Raw genomic sequence first — 25,390 nt, 5'->3', positions numbered from 1 at the left:
CCGATAGGGAGAAGTTTTTATTTACACGATGAGTCGGGTGTGTCTTGACCTCCGCCGAACCCCTGAGCCCGACTCCCCGAACCCCAAGGGTTCCATCGAACCCAGGTTAAGAACCACTGCTCTAACCACTAGGCCACTGAGTAGTAATATCTATAAGCTTAAAAAAATGCCTTGAAAATTCAAGATGAGTCACGTGAACTGCGCTTAGAAGATGACCACAATGTATACAATTGTATACAAACGTTTTCAAATTATGTCAATTAGTGTCAGGTTTGTTATCTGTTCAAAAAAATGTTTTGTTTGCTTCATTTTATGGGAAATTCCTTGAAAGGAGAAACAAAACATAACAAACCTATGCTGGTAAAAACCATGAAATTCTGCACGATCTTATTAGACAAAAGCAGTAATTAGTAGGGACGTGCCGATTGATCGGCCACTGATCAGTATCGGCCAACTTTCATGAAAAAGTAAGTGATCGCCATTGCCAATTAATGTATTTTAATGCCCATCACAAACACCCTCTATCCCCTATGGCTGACGCAGTGTTTATTTTTAGCGTGACGGCTGACAAGCGACTAGCAGCTAATTGTGTGGAGCGCTCCCCTAAGCTAATAATAATCACCTCCATCACGGCAAATAAACTGCATTTCTTGTATTTCAATTACCATTTTTACTGGAGGACGAGGCTAAACACAGAGAACAAGCCTGGAGCAGGCATGCTAAAAGCTAAGATAACTGCTAAGCGATCTTGAAACCACACCATGAATGAGAGTCTCTCTCTCTCTCTCCCGAGAGGATAATATAACAACTGTTGGTGTGTCAGCGTTGTCACAGTCAGCACACGTTTTCAATACCAAGGATAATGTCAGTATATGACCGATACTAAAGTGATTAGCTCGATATTTTCTTTTTTTTTTTAAAATATTTTTTTGTAGTTTTTGTTAATGTTAACAAACTCAGGGAACAATTCCCTGGACACAGGAGGATTTAGAGGGCAAAAACTAAAGGATTTAAATGAGTCGTCAATAGTACGGTAGTTAGATTATTATTTTTTTAGTTATCGTGTACTATTGACTTTGTTTAGTTCAAACAATGTACGTAATAAAAGAGAACAGGGAACTAGTTTAAATATTCTGTTTATATTGTTAAACTGTCAATAGCACTCACCATAAATAAATTGAAAACTTTAGCTAATACATGGGATCGTGTCAGTGTTGGTATCGACTGATCTCATTCACGGATGATCGATATCGGAATCAGCAGCAAAAATCCCTGATCGGAACATCCCTAATAATTAGTGAGTTAGTGAAGTAAATTACATTTATATAGCGCTTTTTCTCAAGTGACTGAAAGCGCTTTACATAGTGAAACCCAATATCTAAGTTACATTTAAACCAGTGTGGGTGGCACTGGGAGCAGGTGGGTAAAGTGTCTTGCCCAAGGACACAACGGCAGTGACTAGGATGGCGGAAGCGGGGATCGAACTTGCAACCCTCAAGTTGCTGGCACGCCCGCTCTACCAACTGAGCTATACCTAATATATATAATTAGGTTTCTTGATGTTGAATATGATGAATAGAATTAGGGCTGTCGAACGATTCAAATATTTAATCATGATTATTTGCGTTTTGCACATAATTAATTGAAATTATTCACAATTAGAAGTGCTTTTTTTATCTCTAATAAGTGTACCTTATTAAAATGTACACCCAACAAGGTGTGATCTATGCAAATGTTTGTTTTTTTAAACATTATGGTTTTTTTTAAAGCGCAACACAATATGGGCACAAACAGACACACAAACACATTTTCACTTGGGGTCTAATCCAGTCCTTTAGTCCTTCCTCTTCTTCCCATTATGAAATATATATATACAGTAGGGCTGTGAATCTTTGGGTGTCCCACGATTCGATTCAAAATCGATTTTTTTTCAATTCAACACGATTTTCGATTCAAAAACGATTTTTTCACGATTCAAAACGATTTTCTAGTCATTCAATACATAGATTTCAGCAGGATCCACCCCAGTCTGCTGACATGCAAGCAGAGTAGTAGATTTTTGTAAAAAGCTTTTATAATTGTAAAGGACAATGTTTTATCAACTGATTGCAATAATGTAAATTTGTTTTAACTATTAAATGAACCAAAAATATGACTTATTTTATCTTTGTGAAAATATTGGACACAGTGTGTTGTCAAGCTTATGAGATGCGATGCAAGTGTAAGCCACTGTGACACTATTGTTAGTTTTTTTAATTTTTCATAAATGTCTAATGATAATGTCAATGAGGGATTTTTAATCACTGCTATGTTGAAATTGTAACTAATATTGATACTGTTGTTGATAATATTCATTTTTGTTTCACTACTTTTGGTTTGTTCTGTGTCGTGTTTGTGTCTCCTCTCAATTGCTCTGTTTATTGCAGTTCTGAGTGTTGCTGGGTCGGGTTTGGTTTTGGAATTGGATTGCATTGTTATGGTATTGCTGTGTATTGTTTTGTTGGATTGATTAATTAAAAAAATTAATAAATAAAAACATTTAAAAATAAAAATAAAAATCTATTTTTTAAAAATGAGAATCGATTCTGAATCGCACAACGTGAGAATTGCGATTCGAATTTGAATCGATTTTTTCCCACACCCCTAATATACAGTATCTTTCAAAAGGATATTGTATATTAGATTTTCCCCACTAATTCTCCCTTTGTCTCATCACTTGTTTCTCTGTCAGTATGGGTTCTGGCGTAGTTGCACATGAGTCATTTGCGTAAGTGTGTTTGGGGGCATGTCAAGTCCACCGGAGATGCAATTAAAAAACAGGAAACATTCAGTAGAAAAGGACAAAGTACCCACCGGTGCAGTCGTGTTGTACTTTAAAGCGACGTAATGACAGTTTGAATGGTGATGGCGAGCAGCAGTTTTCGCCGCCAGGCTCCACCCACTACAAATGGTGTGAACAGGTACTGACACATCTGGCGCTTCTGGGTGTCTTCATCGTCATTTCTACCAATTATGATCGATAACGGATTTTGTGGAGCAGAGTTATGGACATTTCGTGTTTCGTGGCAAACAATTAGATCAAAGTTTAGCGCCATGCTATGCCCACGTCTTATGGCGTTGGCAAAATTCCTTCGCAATATGTCGTCGCTCATCTGTTTAGTATCTGTAATTTTAACTGTGGCTCAATTGGTCAAAGCCCCTAGCTGGAGTCCATTAAAGTACGACCCCTGTTTTTGTTCGAAAAATGGCAGACGGAAACCAAGATGGCTGACTTGTTTGTTTTCAAATATGACTTCTTGAGACTTTTAAGTGCATCTTGTCATGATAGACATGTCCTGCTATTTTTGTGTCCATACGTGAAACTGGTGGAGGGGGCTATTTTTTATTTATTTACTAATTTACAAGGTGGCGCTCGTGAGCCAATTTTAAAATTGTGTTTTTTGGAACCCTCAAAACAATTATTGTGATGACAAAAAAGCAAGCTGAAATAGGCAACCGCATGTTCAAAAACAAGTCTAACTGTAACTCAGAGCAATGTTGATAGAAATAACTTGCCATTCAATATACCTTAGAACAGGGGTGTCAAACTCATTTTTATTGAGGGCCACGTCGCAGTAATGGCTGCCCTTCTGAGGGACACTTGTAACAGTGAATACAGTGTTGGTGCTAGGAATCTTCAAAATGGGGTCCCAGGGACCCCATCAAGTCGTAAAAATGGGGTCCCACAGTAAATTTTTGGGGTCCCACTCTTTTTGGTAAGCGTTTTGAAAACAAATGATAAATGTATGCATTATCCTGTTGTATCTCACATTCTATATTGTGTTTTGGAAAAAGGTTGTCATAAAGGTGAATAATGTAAACTCACTACACCGGTATGTTTTAGCGCTTTCATGGCGAGTTTATTGACAGATATAAGTAAGAACTTTATACTACTTTATATTAGAAATTGCACTAAAATATTTACTACTAAAACATTTTGATAGATTTTTGAGCGTCGTGTGTAATCTTCTATATTTTCAATGGGACATTTAAAATGTTGGTGTTGTTTACTTGAGACTTATCTCTTATGTTTGACTGCCATCTACTGGTCACACTTATAATTACACCCTGTACCAAATAAAATAGTGTAGCCCGAAAGACTTGGTACTGCAGGGAATTCTGGGTATTTGTTCTGTTGTGTTTATGTTGTGTTGCGGTGCAAATATTCCCCCGAAATGTGTTTGTCATTGTTGTTTAGTATGGTTTCACAATATGGCACAGGTTTATGACAGTGTTGGCGTTGTTTATACGGCTACCCTTAGTGTGACATGTATGGCTGTTGAGTAAGAATGCCCTTTATATATTTGTACATGGGATATCCTAAATCGAAATGTTCATTAAATTTGGCTATGAACATACAGAATGATAGCATTTCCTGTCATCTTCAATTTAAGGCCATTTTCACCCCTACCGATGCATCAAAAGCATCGAGGTGGGTAAGCTCAACTTTGGAAAACATGGTAAACAAAACGTCGGAGGAAAGCGATGATCGGTAAAAATTAATACATAAAAAAAAAGTGCCCCTGGACACGTGGACTTCCGGGATTTCGCGTCCTTTCTGGTTTCAATGCGTAAAAAGACACAAAAAGTGCGTTAACGCCAACGCTGGAATATACTGTATATGAAAATAAACATTTAATAGCCTTGTTACACAATATGCAAAGGCAACTGTTTTTGATTATTATAATATTAAAGTGTAGAACATATGCAATTGCATGTGCAACATTTTCCTGTCAAAATTAAAATAACAAATACATTTAGCCAGAAAGTGCTTTTTTTCCCCTAGCCTTTTGCAGGCCACATGAATGATGTTTTGGGCCACATAAAATATGTGGAGGGCCGTATGAAAATAAAGTGGCGGACGACATAAAATGACGTGGTGGGCCACATTAGAATTATGTAGTGTGCCATTTAAATTATGGCGCAGTCCATGTACAAATTAAGTTACATAGTTATTTGGCAAACCACATAGACCGATGTGGCGGGGCACATAAGAATGATGTGGCGAGTCAGATTTGGCCCCTGGGCCTTGAGTTTGACACCTACGCCTTAGAATATAAATGATTGTTAGTGTCAACATGCTCTGGCTCATTTTACCTGAGGAAAAGGGATCTGGGCCCCTTGACGTCGCGTTCACTGTAGCACTTGACGCTGGGCTTGAAGATGAAGGGGTTGGTGTTGAGGTCGTTGTCAGGGGAGACGGAGCCATACTCGCTGCTGCTGCTGGTGTCCTCCACCACCACCGGCACTGGCAGGGAGATGCTGCGGAGGTACTCTAAAGGACAAAGTGGACGTGAAAGGAAAATCAAGCAAACAATAATGTGTGATGGTAACGTCTAACTCCATGAATGTATACAGTAAAACGTGCAAGAAAAGTTACAGGTAAAGATCCACAGAAAAACACACTAGGAGGTAAGGAAGATCTGTTGATACCATAAATCTTGTTTCTGGAAATAGGTTCTTGTTTTAGATTTCAAGTGTATTTTTTCTTCTACTCAGTGGCCTATATATATATATATATATATATATATATATATATATATATATATATATATATATATATATATATATATATATATATACACACTACCGTTCAAAAGTTTGGGGTCACATTGAAATGTCCTTATTTTTGAAGGAAAAGCACTGTACTTTTCAATGAATATAACTTTAAACTAGTCTTAACTTTAAAGAAATACACTCTATACATTGCTAATGTGGTAAATGACTATTCTAGCTGCAAATGTCTGGTTTTTGGTGCAATATCTACATAGGTGTATAGAGGCCCATTTCCAGCAACTATCACTCCAGTGTTCTAATGGTACAATGTGTTTGCTCATTGGCTCAGAAGGCTAATTGATGATTAGAAAACCCTTGTGCAATCATGTTCACACATCTGAAAACCGTTTAGCTCGTTACAGAAGCTACAAAACTGACCTTCCTTTGAGCAGATTGAGTTTCTGGAGCATCACATTTGTGGGGTCAATTAAACGCTCAAAATGGCCAGAAAAAGAGAACTTTCATCTGAAACTCGACAGTCTATTCTTGTTCTTAGAAATGAAGGCTATTCCACAGAATTGTTTGGGTGACCCCAAACTTTTGAACGGTAGTGTATATATAGGCGGCGTGGCGAAGTTGGTAGAGTGGCCGTGCCAGCAATCGGAGGGTTGCTGGTTACTGGGGTTCAATTCCCACCTTCTACCATCCTAGTCACGTCCGTTGTGTCCTTGGGCAAGGCACTTCACCCTTGCTCCTGATGGGTGCTGGTAGCGCCTTGCATGGCAGCTCCCTCCATCAGTGTGTGAATGTGTGTGTGAATGGGTGAATGTGGAAATATTGTCAAAGCGCTTTGAGTACCTTGAAGGTAGAAAAGCGCTATACAAGTATAACCCATTTATCATTTATATATTTTATTGTGCATTTAAACATTTTAGTGTTTCAAAGGGCTGCACAAGCCACAACGACATCCTCGGCTAAGATCCCAAATCATATATACATATACATATGCATATATATATATGCATATATATATATATATATATATATATATATAGATGCATATATATATATATATATATATATATATATATATATATATATATATATATATATATATATATATATATATATATATATATATATGTATGTACATATATATATATATGTATGTATATATATATATATGTATATATATATATATATATATATATATATATGCATATATATATATATATATATATATATATATATACATATATATATATACATATATATATATATGTACATACATATATATATATATATATATATATATATATATATATATATATATATATATATATATATAAATACATATATATATATATGTACATACATATATATATACATATATATATATATATATATATATATATATATATATATATATATATATATATATATATATATACATATATATATATATATGTACATACATATATATATACATATATATATATATGTACATACACATATTTTATTGGGCATTTAAACATTTTATTTCCTGGGGCAGCAAATTGAATAAAGCATATTTATCATTTGGATTTCGAGCAAAAAAATATTTTTTAATTTTTTTCATGCAATGTTCTTGGAAAAACATAAGCGTGGTAGAATAGCTGGTGGATTTAGGGTTATGAGTTTATGAATGACTCCCCATAATTGTTTGGAGAATAGCGTAAATCCAACTCACCTGTGCCGGGGGATAGGGCTGTGGGAGAAAAAATAAAATGCATTAATAAGAGACAATAACAAGTGTACACACAGAAGTTGCTTATCTCTTGTGATCGTTTAACAAGCCAACAAAAAAGGCCAGAAGGTGAAGCAGACTCACAGGTGAAGCTACTTTTACTCCTCTTCTTGCGGCTGGTGACGGTGAGGAACTCGTCGGTGAGCAGGTCGTACGCGGTGGCTCTGCGGTCCGGGTCGGGTTCGAAGCAGCGCACGATGAAGGCCTTGGCCTCTGCAGACATGGACTCTGGGATCTCGGGGTGGATCTTAAACATTCCCACCTGCAGACAAACAGACACATACAACAACGCCTTCAGGGGAAAGTAGTGGGTTTTAGCAAGATAAATAACGGTCAAAGTTCAAGCAAGAGACTTCCTTGTCGTTACTGCCCAGGAATGTTGACCTGATTAGGAGGGGAACATTCCACAGGGATGAGTGAAGCAAATTAAAATACCTCAACCATGATTTATTATTTAAAGCATATCTGACTGTCCAATACAATGCAAGAATGTCTTTCGTCAGTTTAAGCTTTTCTTCTGTTTGCTTCAGTAACATGAGCCAAACTCACAGCGATTATGACATAGTATGGAATATTCCATGATTCACCCCCAGACAGGGTGTGCGCCCTAATGCTTTCCAGACAGCCCTAAAGAGCTATAAGGTCCTCTATGTCGCTGGCACCACGTGAGCAACACTTCATTTTATGGCAACAAAGACGCAGGCAAACATTGACGCACGTCATGTTTGTTTGTGTTCAAACAAACGTTCATGCGTGGACGGTGTTTGGGGTTTTCAGCCGGTGTGATCGCGTTACATTCGTTTTACACAAAAGCCGACGGCCTGATTTCATGTCGTTTCTTTCCACCAAGTCTAAAAGTGATGTTGTGACTTGGAAAACCAAGCAGAAGGCTAAAGAGAGAGGACTTTAGTGTATGCTAGCAACAGGGACATGCATATTAGTCCATTGATTTAAAAAAAACATGCAAAACGACATGCAGAAGACCTTAAGGTTCAATACTAACTAGTTTGATGTCGAGGGGAAGCCTAAGTTGCCAGGAATGACCCTTGCATTAATATGAGGAGACCTTTTATTCCCCAGACCCGTTTTTGGAAGAATAGTTTTTAATAAAGACGGAAAAAAACCTCATACCAGGTAATATTATTCTGATCCATATACTGTATTGACTTGAATGAACGACAACTCTAAATATAAGACGGACAATTTTTAAAAATCCATTACTGTATAACATACCGTAATTTCCGGTCTATAGGCCACTACTTCATACGCACGCTTTGAACCCTGCTTGTTGAACAAAGCTGCGGCTAATTTATGGATTTTCCAGGTTTACGAGTTTCACATGCCACCGATAAATTTTGCCTTGTGTCATCAGATTAATGGAATTCACGAACGGGTCACGTTAGACCAGTGATTCTCAAACTGTGGCACGTGTACCAGTAGGCTGACCATATTCTGAAATCCCAAAAAGAAGACACATATATGCGTGCCAAGGCGGGCAGCACGCCAAGGCCGGGACTAGGTGAACATTTGCCAATGATACTCGAACTTGCTTTATAAATAATATTTTTTTTTCAATAAAGCATTTTTTCTCCTCTGTTGACAGCAGTGTTGGTGCTAGGAATTTTCAAAATGGGGTCCCACAGTAAATTTTTGGGGTCCCACTTTTTTGTAAGCGTTTTGAAAACAAATGACAAATGTATGCATTATCCTGTTATATCTCACATTCTATATTGTCTTTTGGAAAAAGGTTGTCATAAACGTTACTTAATTCATTAAAAAAGATAATACAAAAGAAAACAAATGTGTATACATATGTAAATGTATTCAGTTATAAACATTCATTCACTTTCTTCTTTCCTTCATGGATCTAAACTTTACCACTGCTGGTAGTTTTTTCTATGTTTTTATTTAATAAGTTGTAGGTGTATTTATTTCAGTATAAAAATGTAAAAAGTGTTTTGCTTGGGTCATGAAATGATGATAATGGTGTGCCAGGGCATACATACATTTTATATTTAACGCTTAAATCTCTGGAATCTACATCAACTTCGGATCTATTCCTCATTTCAAAATGTTTTAGTTTTTTTTGTTTGTTTGTTTTCTGCCCTTTTTTGTCAAACAAAACTATGTTTTTATGACAAACACACAAAATATGCAAAATCTTCCACCAAAAATATTCTTCAAAGTGGAATATTCGTTGTGAAGTAATCGGAACCTTTGATAGGTCAATAGTTCATAATAACATTGATTTTGATTCAATTATATGTTTTGAGCAATGACAGTTTGAAAGAAAAAAAAACCAGCTTTGTTTTATTAGTCAACATTGCAACTTTTTTCTAAATTACATTTCACCTTTAAGCTTTTTTATTTCACTTTTGTTATGTTTATTTTAATAGTATTTTTAGAATTAGGCTGCAGTGTAGAGAAATAATGGCTTGGAATTTACTTCCTCGATTTTTGATCACGAGAATAAATTCAGTAACTTCCAGTAAAAGAGTAAGATGTTATATTTCACACAAGATTAATATTATTATTATTATTTTTGGTTTCAAACTAAATTGTGAGCAATTAATTTGTACCTTTTTGCTTTGTAAACAATGCTGTATTTTTAAGGCCATTGTGTGATCCTATACTAGTATAACAATTGTGTACAATTAACGTGGAGCTGTTGTTTTATTTTGAATGTGCTGCTATTTGTCATGTATGAATATGTGTATTCTTTTGCCCCAATGTTGTACATGCATAACAACGTTTTTGAAATTTTACACCTCTGGAGTAGTGCAGCAGCTAATGGATTACTTAACCCTTGTGTAATGTTCATATTGTTGTTACTCAGCCAGCGTTTGTGGGTCTGATGGACCCGTTGTATTTTGTGGCTTTTAATGCCTCACAATCAAACACTTTTATATTAAAATACTGAACAGATGTTTACCTTATCCCAATAAAAATCTGTTCAGTATTTTAACATAAAAGTGTTTGATTGTGAGGCATTAAAAGCCACAAAATGCAACGGGTCCATCAGACCCACAAACGCTGGCTGAGTAACAACAATATGAACGTTGCACGGAAAATTTCTCTGCCAGTTTCTGCATCCCACAGGGATTCTTCTTTTGTGTTTCTGCACCTGCGGTTCCCACACAAGGTTGCAACATTGTTTGTCAACACTGTCTGCTCTCATTTTCTCGCACATTTGACCCTCTGATGTTCTGTGTACCTACACTCTGTCCTCCTCCTGTCTAGGCCTGCTGTGTGTCTAGGCCTGCTGTGTGTGTGTGTGTGTGTGTGTGTGTGTGTGTGTGTGTGTGTGTGTGTGTGTGTGTGTGTGTGGTACACAGAACATCAATTTCCACACTTCTATTAGCCCGGGTCCAGTGGACCCGGACATCTTATATGTAATAGAAATGTGTAGGGGGGGTGTATGGTGTGTGGTCATTAAATATGTATTCTGATATATGTTCTTCACAGAAAATGAGCCAAAGTCAGTGAATCTCAGTTTGAAAAATTAATTAATTGTATCATTTTTCTTTTAATAAAAAATTTAAACGGGTTCCATAGAACCGAACATCTTTTTTAAAAAAAAAAAAAACTGAATATTTGGGCTGTGAATCTTTTGATACCAGACGATTGGATTTGATTGGATTCTTTAGGGTAACGATTCGATTCAGGATGGATTCTCGATTCAAAACGATTTTTGATTCAAAATTAATACCGTAATTTCCGGACTATAAGCCGCTACTTTTTCCCCTCGTTCTGGTCCCTGCGGCTTATACAAGGGTGCGGCTTATATACGGCCTGTTCTTCTCCGACACCGACGAAGAGGATTTCGGTGGTTTTAGTACGCAGGAGGAAGACGATGACACAATGATTAAAGACTGACTTTTCATATACCGGTAGGCTGGTTATTTTGATAACGTACAGGCGAAGCACTTTGTATTACTTTGCACCGTTGTATTATTTGTACTCTGCACGAATGCTGTTCGCCATGTCAAAGATGTGAAAGTTTGATTGAATGATTGAAAGATTTATTGTTAATAAATGGGACGCTTTGCGTTCCCAAACAGTCATCTCTGTCCCGACAATCCCCTCCGTGGTAGCAGGAACCCCTATATACTACGGCAGGGGTCACCAACCTTTTTGAAACCAAGGGCTACTTCTTGGGTATTGATTAATGCGAAGGGCTACCAGTTAGATGCACACTTAAATAAATTGCCAGAAGTAGCCAATTTGCTCAATTTACCTTTAACTCTGTTAATAGTAATAATTAATTATATTTATCTTTATATATATATTTATTGTGATTTCTCACAATAAATATATATAGAAACAGATAAATACCAATATGCAACACTTTATTTTTATATTTTCTCTAAGTGCACATTTTTCAAATTGAACATTTTCAAATGATCACTTCTAAGACAGTCTTGTGAAATCACAATATCCCATTTTAACTAGCTAGCCACTAACATTTTTTAACAAATCATGAATTACTTTGCACCATGTTTGTACAAATATTAACTCATGTAAAATACAAAAGTAAACTCTCAAATTTTTAAATCATGTCACACTTTGAACTGGACACCAAATCTGTTATCTGTTTCTTTGTCAGTTAGTGGGAAGCCTGGCATTGCATGCTGTTAACTAGTGTGTTGTACTCTGGTGTATAACTTGACACTGCAACTCTGAGTGAGTCTTGCAGATGTGCATCAGTGAGGCGTGTTCTGTGTTTGTTCTTAATGAAGTTCATGTCAGAAAAGGCTGATTCACAAAGATAAGATTTGTCCTCATTGTTTGCGGAACCTTCTTAAGGGGCGGCTTGGCGTAGTGGGTAGAGCGGCCTTGCCAGAAACCTGAGGGTTGCAGGTTCGCTCCCCGCCTCTTACCATCCAAAAATCGCTGCCGTTGTGTCCTTGGGCAGGACACTTCACCCTTGCCCCCGGTGCCGCTCACACCGGAGAATGAATGATGAATGAATGAGTTGTAAAAATTAATGATGGGTTCTCACTTCTCTGTGAAGCGCTTTGAGTGTCTAGAAAAGCGCTATATAAATCTAATCCATTATTATTATTATTATTATTAATCTTTTGGACATATTTTCACAGCAATCTGGCCTTAAGCTTAATTATGATAAATGTAAAATGTTAAGGATCGGAAATCTAAAGGGAACGTCCTTTCGAATGGAATGCAAAGTGACTGTTTTGTGGACTGATGGACCAGTTAACATACTTGGTGTTGTTGTCCCAGAAAATCTGGAAGATCTAGGCTCAGTAAATTATGATAATCGACTAAGAAAGCTGGACAAAAGTATGCAATTATGGAAAGGGAAATCCCTAACCTTGTATGGTAAAATGTCTATTGCCAACTTGTTAATTATTCCTCAATTTATTTATTAGTTTTTGTCATTACCAGCTCCATCACAAAACTTTTTTAAGATTTATGAGCGGAGGGTCTTCGATTTTGTCTGGAACGGCAAACCAGAAAAGATTAAAAGAAAGGTTTTGTACAAAGAGTATGAATATGGGGGCCTGAAACTTCTCAACCTTGAAGCTATGTGTCTGTCTTTAAAAGCATCAATTGTTCCAAAGATGTATTTAAACATTGAGTGGTACACAAATGTCCTGTTGGACAAAAAACATGTACTGTATCAAAATAAATTGTATCCTTTTTTACAAGTGATCACCTCCCAGAGAGTCTGCTGGGAAACATGGCGGGGTTCATAAAGGAAACAATCCACTCATAGTGGTGTTTTCAATTTTATGTGCCAGAAAAAAGAGACGATATTTTGCAGCAGTTAATATGGATGAACTCTAATATTGTAATAGATGGAAACCCTTTCTTTTGGAAAAATATGTTTGAAAGAGGAATCATTTTTGTCAATGATATTATCAATGAGAATGGTAAAATTATGAAGTATGATGAATTTAGAGCTATGTATGGTGATGCTTGCTCAAGCTTTTCATTTTATCAACTAACTGGAGTAATTGGGAAAAGATGGAAACAAATAATTAATTATGGAACTACTAAATTATTAGTTTGTAAACCTCTAATAAGAAATTCTAGTTGGCAAAAAGGAACTAAAATAAATAGAAAAATATATAATTTTTATTTAATAAAGAAATCTTTGAAGGCTGCCCCATACAACACAAATGGAAAACGGGAGGACTTTTTTGACTGCCCGTTGCCATGGGATGCCATATTCAAACTAATCTATAAAACCACTATCGATGTGCAAAATCGTTATTTTCAAATTAAAATTATTTATAACTTCTTACCCACAGGGAAAATGTTAAAATTATGGAATATGACAGAGTCAGATGATTGCCGATTTTGTTGTCAGGAGCCTGAATCCACCCTGCATTTGTTTTGGTATTGTCATATTGTGTCTTTGTTTTGGGTGGAAGTTGAAAAAATATGTTTAAGGATTGGTTTGTTTATGAAGCTTAATGTGGTTTCTGTTATTTTAGGAGAGTTCATTGACAATCATGATTTAGTCAATTTAATTATAGTACTCAGTAAAAGGTTTATTTTTAAGGCCAAAAACAGATATTCACTTAGTATTACTCTCTTTAAAACATTTATTCAGTATTTTCTAATTTTAGAAAGTTACATGGTTGAAAACGATAATGATGCCAAAAAACATTAAAAAAAAGATGAGAAGTCCTCAAAGGCTTATTTTGAAAGTATAATTATGTTTATAGATTATATGATATCTGTTGTTGTGTTCCCTCATTTGAGTGACCTGGACATAATCTGGACTGTACATAAATGCTTATTTTGAAAATGTAATTTTGTTTATAAATTATATGCAATCTGTTGTGTTCCCTAATTTTTTTCTGTGTACATGAATGAAGGTGTGTGTTGCTGAGTCCGACTTGGACATTATCTGGACTGGGCCTGGTTTAAAAAACCCTTTAAACAAATCTAATTTCATTGACAACCTGGTCTGTTGAAGATAAGGCCCTTTTTTAAAAAATAAAATAAAATAAGATAAATAAATAAAAAACATTTTCTTGGATAAAAAAGAAAGTAAAACAATATAAAAATAATTACATAAAAAATAGTAATTAATGAAAATGTTAGTGGACCAGCAGCCTATACAATCATGTGTGCTTCAGGGACTGTGTCCCTTGCAGATGTGTTGTCTATGTTGTGTTCAGGGACTGTGTCCCTTGCAGATGTGTTGTCTATGTTGTGAGAACCAGAATATTGGTAGCAGAAAGAAATAACCCCTTTTGTGTGAGTGGGTGTGGATGAGTGTGCATGGGGGAGGTTGTTTGGGTTGATGCACTGATTGAAAGTGTATATTGTGTTTTTTCTATGTAGATTTAATTTAAAAAAAAAAAAAAAAAATTTTTTTTTTTTTTCTAAAATTAAATTTTTTTTTTTTTTTTTTTTTTTTTTAAATTTTTTTTTTTTTTTTTTTTTTTAGAACAGGCCCGCGGGCGACTCATCTGGTCCTTACGGGCGACCTGGTGCCCGCGGGCACCACGTTGGTGACCCCTGTACTACGGTAATTACACATCAAAACCCTGCGGCTTATAGTCGGGTGCGGCTTATACATGGAGCAATCTGTATTTTCCCCTAAATTTAGCTGGTGCGGCTTATAGTCAGGTGCGGCTTATAGTCCGGAAATTACGGTACTTTTGTAGTAACATTGGTTGCCAGCTCTATGATTAATTACATTCCTCCAAAAAATAGGTAAAGAGCTCTGATACATTTCTATATTGCTTAAAAAATGTGCTTAGTAAAATTTTACCTAAACATTTAATAAAGTCAAATACAAATAAGGCAACAAGAGAAGTATCACAGCAGATATGGGCATTTACCTCAACAATATGATTTGCCTGAGTGGCTGGACAGGACAGATTTGAAAAAATATAAAAATAAATACAACATTACCGGTAATAACAAAAAAAAAATGTTTTTGATTTTTTAGAATCGATTAAGAATTGTTACAAATAAGAACTGCAATTAATTTGAAAATCTACTAAATAGGTAATTTTATAAAAATACAATAAAATTAAAAAAAATAACTATATACATTTTACTCTTATTCTGGTGTTTCACGCTATGACTGTAATTTTTTTTAACCTAAAATATTGTTTAAACACTTAGCTAAGCTACTATAGAAATTCAGTTATGTTGTCATGCATCAACATCCTAATGCACCAACATTCAGAGTAACATGTAAAGAAAATGTATGTTGTTGTTTTTTTTTACTGCAGATCTAATATTTTGTTAAAGTTTCTGTCCAACAATAGTTCCTGGCTGTGTGCCAACAACACAGAGCTAATTGTCTTCGACCTTGATTCAGAGCAAGTTAGAACGTGAATCATTGCATATTTGTGATGGAGCTTTGCAAAACAAGATGAACATGATTGTTGCAGTCTGTGGTATTTGGAGTTTTGGTTTAAAAAAAAAGAAAAGATGATGACTCCATGTGCTTTTATTATGGCTGCCTCAGCACAAAAAAAAAAATCTGCCAAACAACATGTTCCACTTTTGCATCAAGCCTGCTGGCGTCTCTCACCTTGAACATGGCAGCCTGCGGTTCTCCCAGTTCATAGAAAGGAGGTTTCCCCGTAGCCATCTCTATAATGGTGCAGCCCAGAGACCAGATGTCTGCAGGCTTGCCGTAACCACGGGGACCCTTGTCTATAATCTCAGGGGCCATGTACTGCAGGGTTCCTAGAAAAAACATACACAAATATAGCGTCTGTTGCATGCAATAGATTGACTACAAAATGTTACAATAAAGTCAGTGTTGGTTTGCAAACAACAAAGAACAGTCGGAAAATACAGGATTTTTTTGGTGGCATGGATATTGTTGAACTGCCATTTAAGTATATAATAACTATAGGGTCTAAAGATGGCGGCATGATATGAAAGTGCACTGCTTAAACTACAAAGGGGTGTATAAAATAAGCACTATTCTAATGTAAAAAAAAAAGTGCATCCCTGCTTCGTCTCTATTTTTATTCCAATGTGCACCAAATTTTCGCAGATTTTTACTATGCTCACATGCCAGCAATAAACAAGGATTCATGGATATCAGTGCTGTATTTCTTGGTGTAGTCCTGCTTAAAAGGGGCCTATGATGATTTAAATCTCCATTTGAAACTCTTCCTTGTGGTCTAAATTATGTGTAATTGTGTATGTTGTTGTGGCTTGTGCAGCCCTTTGAGACTTTTGTGATTTAGGGCTATATAAATAAAAATTGATTGGTTGATTGAATTGGATATGCTTAGGACCTAAGGGGTCGGCAACCCAAAATGTTGAAAGAGCCATATTGGACCAAAAATACAGAAACAAATCTGTCTGGAGCCGCAAAAAATTAAAAGCCATATTACATGTGTCATGAGATATACATTTAATTAAGAGGACTTAAAGGAAACTAAATGACCTCAAATATACCTACAAATGAGGCATAATGATGCAATATGTACATATCGCTAGCCTAAATAGCATGTTAGCATCGATTAGCTTGCAGTCATGCAGTGACCAAATATGTCTGATTAGCACTCCACACAAGTCAATAACATCAACAAAACTCACCTTTGTGCACTCATGCACAACGTTAAAAGTGTGGTGGACAAAATGAGACAGAAAAAGAAGTGGCATAAAACACGTCCTAGAAAGTCGGAGAAAGTTATACATGTAAACAAATTATACAGTGAGTTCAAGGACCGCCAAAATTAGTAGGACAAAACGGCGCTCGCCAAATACTCGAATCAGTGAAGCATGTTTAAAATAAACAGTGTGATTTATAACAATTAGGGAGGTTTGTGTCATGTTTGTCCTCCTACAGAAACCATACTAAAACAAAAAAATAGATTTTTTTCCTCTCATCTTTTTCCATTCTTCACATTTTTGAAAAATCTCCAGAGAGCCACTAGGGCGGCGCTAAAGAGCCGCATGCGGCTCTAGAGCCGCGGGTTGCCGACCCCCGGCCTTAGGTGTACATTTTGCTTACATTTTACTGCCCAATCACTTTTAGAAAGAAGAAGAAACCGTTTTTTGGATCTGTCTGCAAGAGGTTCGATGCTGGAGGCGTTCCCAGATTGCAAATGAAACCACTTCCCGCCCTCTCCAAAAGTACTTTTGAAAATGTACACTGTTTAAACATATATCCTGAAGTAGTCACTGCTATGTGGGCATCTCTATCCTCCTTCAAAACCGCAATAAAAGTTCACCTCCAGGCAGCTACAACCCTAAACTAACACCCTCCCCGGATTGCTAACAATCAAATGTAAACAATCAAATGCAGATACTTTTTCTTATGCCTTCCGATCTCTCTCTCTCTCTCTCTCTCTCTCTCTTTATGTCCACTACTTGATGTCCATATCCTAACCCCCCCCCTCCACACCCCTGATTGTAAATAATGTAAATAATTAATTGTGATTATCTTGTGTGATGACTGTATTATGATGATAGTATATATGATAGTATATATCTGTATCATGAATCAATTTAAGTGGACCCCGACTTAAACAAGTTGAAAAACTTATTCGGGTGTTACCATTTAGTGGTCAATTGTACGGAATATGTACTTCACTGTGCAACCTACTAATAAAAGTCTCAATCAATCAATCAATCAATCAATGTTTTTTGACAGACACGTTTGAAAATAAACTTCATAAACAGTGTTTAGATTCACCCGGCCACAACAATAGGTACACCTGCACATGCTCCGATCAATTCATAGAGTGCATAAGATAAGGTTCTTTAAAAAAAATAAATAAATAAATAAATAAGATAAATAAATTAAAAACATTTTCTTGAATAAAAAAAAAAGTAAAACAATATAAAAACAGTTACATAGAAACTAGTAATTAATGAAATTGAGTAAAATTCACTGTTAAAGTTTAGTACTATTAGTGGACCAGCAGCACGCACAATCATTTGTGCATTTATGTCACTGCATGTGGCACGTCGGTGTTATTACGCACATGCCAAGATTAAATTAAAATAATACTCAATCCGACCTTTTTCGGTGTTCATGTCCACCTCGCTATGATGTTACAACGTAGCCAGACTACAAAACCCTGCAAACAGAAGCCATCTAAAACTGCGTGCAAGCTCACGCCAAAATGCATGAAACCTATGATTTGATGCAATTGCACTGTTTAACACCAGCAACAACATTTTTAAGTCAGAAAAGACTAAATTCATCTTTAATAACGACCACACATATCAAGTAATTTCCTTTTAGCAGCCGTGCTAGCACATATCGACAGCTGTTAATGAAAACATTGTTTTACTATAGTCTGATCCTGGCTGGTCCACCAATGTGACAGAATTACTGGTAATGGAAAAAAAAAAAGTTTTTATTTGTTGACTGGCAAATTATATCCCTTATTAAGTTATTAATTGCCGGCATGAGGAAGTTTCAATTAGGTTATAAAAAGCTTATGTTGTTGTCTCTCTCAACAGTTACTTTAATCACAGTTCATTCCAGAAATAACCCGCTGAGCTTCTCATTAAACGGACCACTTTGTTCTAATAATACCATTCTGACTATTCACTGCTCCCAGGAGCTTGTGTGCTAAAAACAGGCGCTGGCACATTTATAGCAGACCTCGCCTGTGTGAAAAAGGAGCAGCCCTGGCTCCTACAACAGCACCGCCCTCATTTCAGGGTAAATCCCTTTCAGCTCCACTTCACTGTCAGGACCCCTAATGCAAAGTGACAAAAGTGTGCCGTAAGTGGTTTGAGCCATCTTTGTGTGGGTTCTCTTACTACTTGAAGTAACAATCACTTGTTTCTGTGCTGGATTATGCAACAACTATTTAACAGATTTCCATTATGGAACTAAGGTTTCTTCTTTAGTCAATGCCACAATCCTCTGCACACCTAAATCTGTGTATTAGTTTTTGCTAAATCCAGCATCCCAACAAATAGCAGCCTTCTTGTTTCCTTCAGAGTAGGGGTGTTGAAATAAAATCAAACAAAACAAGTAAAAATTTGAAAAAAAAAGCAAAAAGAGACAATGCAGTGAGGAAAAAAAATGGAATTTTGATACTGGTAATTAGGGGTGTTTCAATTCAACGTGAGGAAAATAACACGTATCAAATTAGTGCAGTGCTTTGAAATTACTTTTTGTTACGCAAAACATTTTGCGCCCACCCGAACTCCAACGCCATTATAAATAGTATAATTTGTCTATAAAAATGTTATACACCTCTGCATAACAGCATAACCTTATTAACATTAAAGAAAACAAAAAAAAGAAAAGAAAGCAAAAAAGAGTGGGTTAACCCTAACCCTAAAGAAAACAAAAAAAGAATTGAAGATCAACCTACAACAAAGAATAACTTTTTTAACACTGTTTTTTAGTCCGTAACAGAAAAGATTTATTAAGTGCACCACTTTGTCTGAAAAAAAAAAAAAAAAATAAATAAATGAAATCCCCGTTTATACTACAGTATAAGCAATTTTTGACCGACTTGGGCTACATGATGCTAAAAAGAAAAATTAGGTAATAATACATTGAAATTGATCAGCAACATTAAAGGCCTACTGAAACCCACTACTACCGACCACGCAGTCTGATAGTTTATATATCAATGATGAAATCTTAACATTGCAACACATGCCAATACGGCCGGGTTAACTTATAAAGTGCAATTTTAAATTTCCCGGGAAACTTCCGGCCGAAAACGTCTATGTATGATGACGTTTGCGCGTGACGTCAATGGTTGAAGCGGAAGTATTGGTACACCATTGTATCCCAATACAAACAGCTCTGTTTTCATCGCAAAATTCCACAGTATTCTGGACATCTGTGGTGGTGAATCTTTTGCAATTTGTTCAAATAACAATGGAGACTGCAAAGAAGAAAGCTGTAGGTGGGATCGGTGTATTAGCGGCCGGCTGCAGCAACACAACCTGGAGGACTTTGAGTTGGATAGCAGACGCGCTATCCGACGCTAGCCGCCGACCGCATCGATGATCGGGTGAAGTCCTTCGTCGAGCCGTCGATCGCTGGAACGCAGGTGAGCACGGGTGTTGATGAGCAGATGAGGGCTGGCGTTCTTTATCACCTCTCAAACATATTTAGTGGTACTATTTAACTTGCAAATCACCCGATCTCTGTCCCACCACCTTTTCCTCAGCTAGCTAGCTGCTAAGCTAGCGCGGAGAAAGGCAGCGCCGGTCAGAAGGTAAGTAGGAAGCTACTCCCGCAGACCGCGACCACTTCCCTGAGGACAGCAGGAACTTCACTCGGTGACAGAAAACACTGTGAGTAATGGCTTCCTGCGCGTCTTGCACCATACTCACGGAGAGGTTGGCTCTGCTAGAGGGCCGTGTCCGCCAGTTAGAGCAGAGTAATGTCGTAACTTTAGATGTTGCGGACACATCTGCTAGCGTTAGCTGTAGCGAGCTAACTAGCCCAGCTTGTAGCAGTCCTAAGCGGCCTACAAGCTACGGTGTACCGGTTGAGACGCATAATAGATTTAGCTCTTTAGCTAGTCCTACACCCCAGTCTACCGGGCACCACACCTTAGTCATAGGGGACTCCATCACCCGAAACATAAAGCTTAGCAAACCAGCCACAATAAAGTGTATCCCCGGGGCCAGAGCACCTGACATTGAAGCTAATCTTAGGGAGCTAACTCGCAACAGGCCTAGTAAACACGTACGACAGGCTAATCGCACCACTAATTATGCGAATATAGTTGTACACGTTGGCTCCAATGACACTAGAATGAGACAGTCAGAGATTACAAAGAGAAACATAGCCAGGACTTGTGATCTCGCCAGAAAGATGTCCAGGCATCGAGTAATTGTCTCTGGCCCCCTGCCTGCGAGAGGCAATGATGAGAGATATAGCAGATTAGTCTCGCTTAACAAGTGGCTTTCTAGCTTCTGTAGGCAACAGGGACTAACGTTTATTGATAACTGGCCCTCTTTCTGGGGCAAACCAGGCTTGCTGATGAGAGACGGCCTTCACCCTAACCAGGAAGGCGCCATCATCCTGTCTAGAAACATAGACTACTATTTAAGTCTCACTTGACTGACTACACTAGAGCAAGCCCGGTCACAGGCAATTACAATGTCTGTTAGTCCGGGTGAGGAGTCAGTTAAGCTAGAACTAGCCAGCGCCAGGCTGGATAATCCATGTACGCATAGCAATTCTCTTAGAATAATACACAATTCACATAATGTTTTTTCTGTTGTGTCTGTGTCAGAGGTGGACATGCATTCTACTGAGGTGGCAAATTATGATATGTCCAGTCTATTGCAGCACCAAGCAAACAATCGGAAAATTCCCGTCATATCAATTCCTAGATATGGTCGAAACTATTTAAAGTGCACTACGCATAATAAACGCAACATTGTTAATATTGCTACTACGGATAATCTTAACAAAAACTCGTCAAAACAGCCCAATACCTATAATATGGGCTTTTTAAACATAAGATCATTGTCTCCCAAGGCGTTATTAGTTAATGAGGTCATTAGGGACAACAATCTTAACGTCATTGGTCTTAGCGAAACCTGGCTCAAACCAGACGAATTTTTTGCGCTCAATGAGGCATCTCCTCCTAACTATACGAATGTGCATGTTGCCCGTCCTCTTAAAAGGGGAGGGGGTGTCGCACTAATATACAATGAAAATTTCAACCTTACCCCTAACCTAAATAATAAATATAAATCGTTTGAGGTGCTTACTATGAGGTCTGTCACACCGCTACCTCTCGAACTGGCTGTTATCTACCGCCCCCCTGGGCCCTATTCGGACTTTATCAGTGAATTCTCAGAGTTCGTTGCTGATCTAGTGACGCACGCCGACAATATAATCATAATGGGGGACTTTAATATCCATATGAATACCCCATCGGACCCTCAGTGCGTGGCGCTCCAAACCATAATTGATAGCTGTGGTCTTACACAAATAATACATGAACCCACGCATCGCAACAGTAATACAATAGATCTAGTGCTTGTCAGGGGTGTCACCACCTCCAAAGTTAAGATACTTCCATATACTAAAGTAATGTCCGATCATTACCTTATAAAATTTGAAGTTTTGACTCATTGTCAACAAGCTAATAATAATAACAACTGCTATAGCGGCCGCAACATTAATGCTGCCACAAGGATGACTCTTGCTGACCTATTGCCTTCGGTAATGGCACCATTCCCAAATGATGTCGGTTCTATTGATAACCTCACTAACAACTTTGACGATGCCTTGCGCAAAATTATTGATAGTATAGCACCGCTAAAGCAAAAGAGGGCCCCTAAAAGGCGCACCCCATGGTTTACAGAAGAAATTAGAGCTCATAAATTATCATGTCGAAAACTGGAACGCAAATGGTGCGCGACTAAACTTGAGGTTTTCCATCAAGCATGGAGTGATAGTTTAATAACTTATAAACGCATGCTTACCTTAGCTAAAGCTAAATACTACTCAAAGCGGTTATTCATCCTCTGCTCAAAAGACCTAACCTCGATCCTGACCTCATGGTAAACTACCGACCGGTCTCCCACCTTCCGTTTATTTCCAAAATTCTCGAAAAAATTGTTGCACAGCAGCTAAATGAACACTTAGTGACTAACAATCTCCGTGAACCTTTTCAATCCGGTTTCAGGGCAAATCACTCTACGGAGACAGCCCTCGCAAAAATGACTAATGATCTATTGCTAACGATGGATTCTGATGCGTCATCTATGTTGCTGCTTCTTGATCTTAGCGCCGCTTTCGATACCGTCGATCATAATATTTTATTAGAGCGTATCAAAACACGTATTGGTATGTCAGACTTAGCCTTGTCTTGGTTTAACTCTTATCTTACTGACAGGATGCAGTGCGTCTCCCATAACAATGTGACCTCGGACTATGTCAAGGTAACGTGCGGAGTTCCCCAGGGTTCGGTTCTTGGCCCTGCACTCTTTAGTATTTACATGCTGCCGCTGGGTGACATCATACGCAAGTACGGTGTTAGCTTTCACTGTTATGCTGATGACACTCAACTCTACATGCCCCTAAAGCTGACCAACACGCCGGATTGTAGTCAGCTGGAGGCGTGTCTTAATGAAATTAAACAATGGATGTCCGCTAACTTTTTGCAACTCAACACTAAGAAAACGGAAATGCTGATTATCGGTCCTGCTAGACACCGACATCTATTTAATAAGACCACCTTAACATTTGACAACCAAACAATTACACAAGGCGACTCGGTAAAGAATCTAGGTATTATCTTCGACCCAACTCTCTCGTTTGAGTCACACATTAAGAGTGTTACTAAAACGGCCTTCTTTCATCTCCGTAATATCGCTAAAATTCGTTCCATCTTGTCCACTAGCGACGCTGAGATCATTATTCATGCGTTCGTTACGTCTCGTCTCGATTACTGTAACGTATTATTTTCGGGTCTCCCTATGTCTAGCATTAAAAGATTACAGTTGGTACAAAATGCGGCTGCAAGACTTTTGACAAAAACAAGAAAGTTTGATCATATTACGCCTATACTGGCTCACCTGCACTGGCTTCCTGTGCACTTAAGATGCGACTTTAAGGTTTTACTACTTACGTATAAAATACTACACAGTTTAGCTCCAGCCTATCTCGCCGATTGTATTGTACCATATGTCCCGACAAGAAATCTGCGTTCAAAGAACTCCGGCTTATTAGTGATTCCCAGAGCCAAAAAAAAGTCTGCGGGCTATAGAGCGTTTTCTATTCGGGCTCCAGTAGTCTGGAATGCCCTCCCGGTAACAGTTAGAGATGCTACCTCAGTAGAAGCATTTTAAAACTCATTTGTATAATCTAGCCTTTAAATAGACCCCCCTTTTTTAGACCAGTTGATCTGCCGTTTCTTTTCTTCTCTCCTCTTCTCCCCTGTCCCTTGCGAGGGGGAGTTGCATAGGTCCGGTGGCCATGGATGAAGTGCTGGCTGTCCAGAGTCGGGACCCCGGGTGGACCACTAGCCTGTGCATCGGTTGGGGACATCTCTGCGCTGCTGACCCGTCTCCGCTTGGGATGGTTTCCTGCTGGCCCCACTATGGACTGGACTCTCGCTGATGTGTTGGATCCACTGTGGACTGGACTTTCACAATATTATGTCAGACCCACTCGACATCCATTGCTTTCGGTCTCCCCTAGAGGGGGGGGGGGGGGGGGGGTTACCCACATATGCGGTCCTCTCCAAGGTTTCTCATATTCATTCACCGACGTCCCACTGGGGTGAGTTTTTCCTTGCCCGTATGTGGGCTCTGTACCGAGGATGTCGTTGTGGCTTGTGCAGCCCTTTGAGACACTTGTGATTTAGGGCTATATAAATAAACATTGATTGATTGAATTCCAGACATTTAGTAGTAAATAGGTTAGTGTTTCTCATACCAACCATTGTTATCTGTTTGAGTAATTTCACTTGATCAAACATTTTACAATATAAAAAAAGTAATTTGTGCTGATAAGATATCAGATTATTATCAGTATATATACACGCCAATATCGGGGTCGTATATAAATAATAATGTCACCTATAACTAGGGATGTCCGATAATGGCTTTTTGCCGATATCCGATATGCCGATATTGTCCAATTCTTAATTACCGATACCGATATATACAGTCGTGGAATTAACACATTATTATGCCTAATTTGGATTACCAGGTATGGTGAAGATAAGGTACTTTAAAAAAAAAAAAAGATAAATAAATTAAAAACATTTTCTTGAATAAAAAAAAAAGTAAAACAATATAAAAACAGTTACATAGAAACTAGTAATTAATGAAAATTAGTAAAATTAACTGTTAAAGGTTAGTACTATTAGTGGACCAGCAGCACACACAATCATGTGTGCTTACGGACTCTATCCCTTGCAGACTGTATTGATATATATTGATATATAATGTAGGAACCAGAATATTAATAACAGAAGAAACAACCCTTTTGTGTGAATGAGTGTAAATGAAGGAGGGAGGTTTTTTGGGTTGGTGCACTAATTGTAAGTGTATCTTGTGTTTTTTATGTTGATTTAATTAAAAAACAAACAAAACCAAAAAAACAACCAGATACCGATAATTTCCGATATTACATTTTAAAGCATTTATCGG

At 37.6% G+C, this 25,390-nt stretch overlaps 1 protein-coding gene across 1 annotated transcript in view; it reads right to left on the bottom strand.

Moving 5' to 3' along the window:
* map3k5 (mitogen-activated protein kinase kinase kinase 5) overlaps positions 1 to 25,390 on the bottom strand; it is a 182,078-nt gene that overhangs the window by 20,549 nt on the left and 136,139 nt on the right. Inside the window, exons 19-22 of the mRNA XM_062033981.1 lie at positions 15,849 to 16,006; positions 7,406 to 7,583; positions 7,265 to 7,282; positions 5,137 to 5,314 (exon numbers count right to left, since the gene is read on the bottom strand). Coding sequence (XP_061889965.1) covers positions 5,137 to 5,314; positions 7,265 to 7,282; positions 7,406 to 7,583; positions 15,849 to 16,006 — 532 coding nt within the window. The remainder of the gene's footprint in view (positions 1 to 5,136; positions 5,315 to 7,264; positions 7,283 to 7,405; positions 7,584 to 15,848; positions 16,007 to 25,390) is intronic.

This window comes from Entelurus aequoreus, linkage group LG23 (assembly GCF_033978785.1).
Source record: "Entelurus aequoreus isolate RoL-2023_Sb linkage group LG23, RoL_Eaeq_v1.1, whole genome shotgun sequence".
NCBI lineage: Eukaryota > Metazoa > Chordata > Actinopteri > Syngnathiformes > Syngnathidae > Entelurus > Entelurus aequoreus.
Note: the sequence above shows the minus strand (reverse complement) of the source record. Positions and strands in the feature narration are given on the sequence as shown.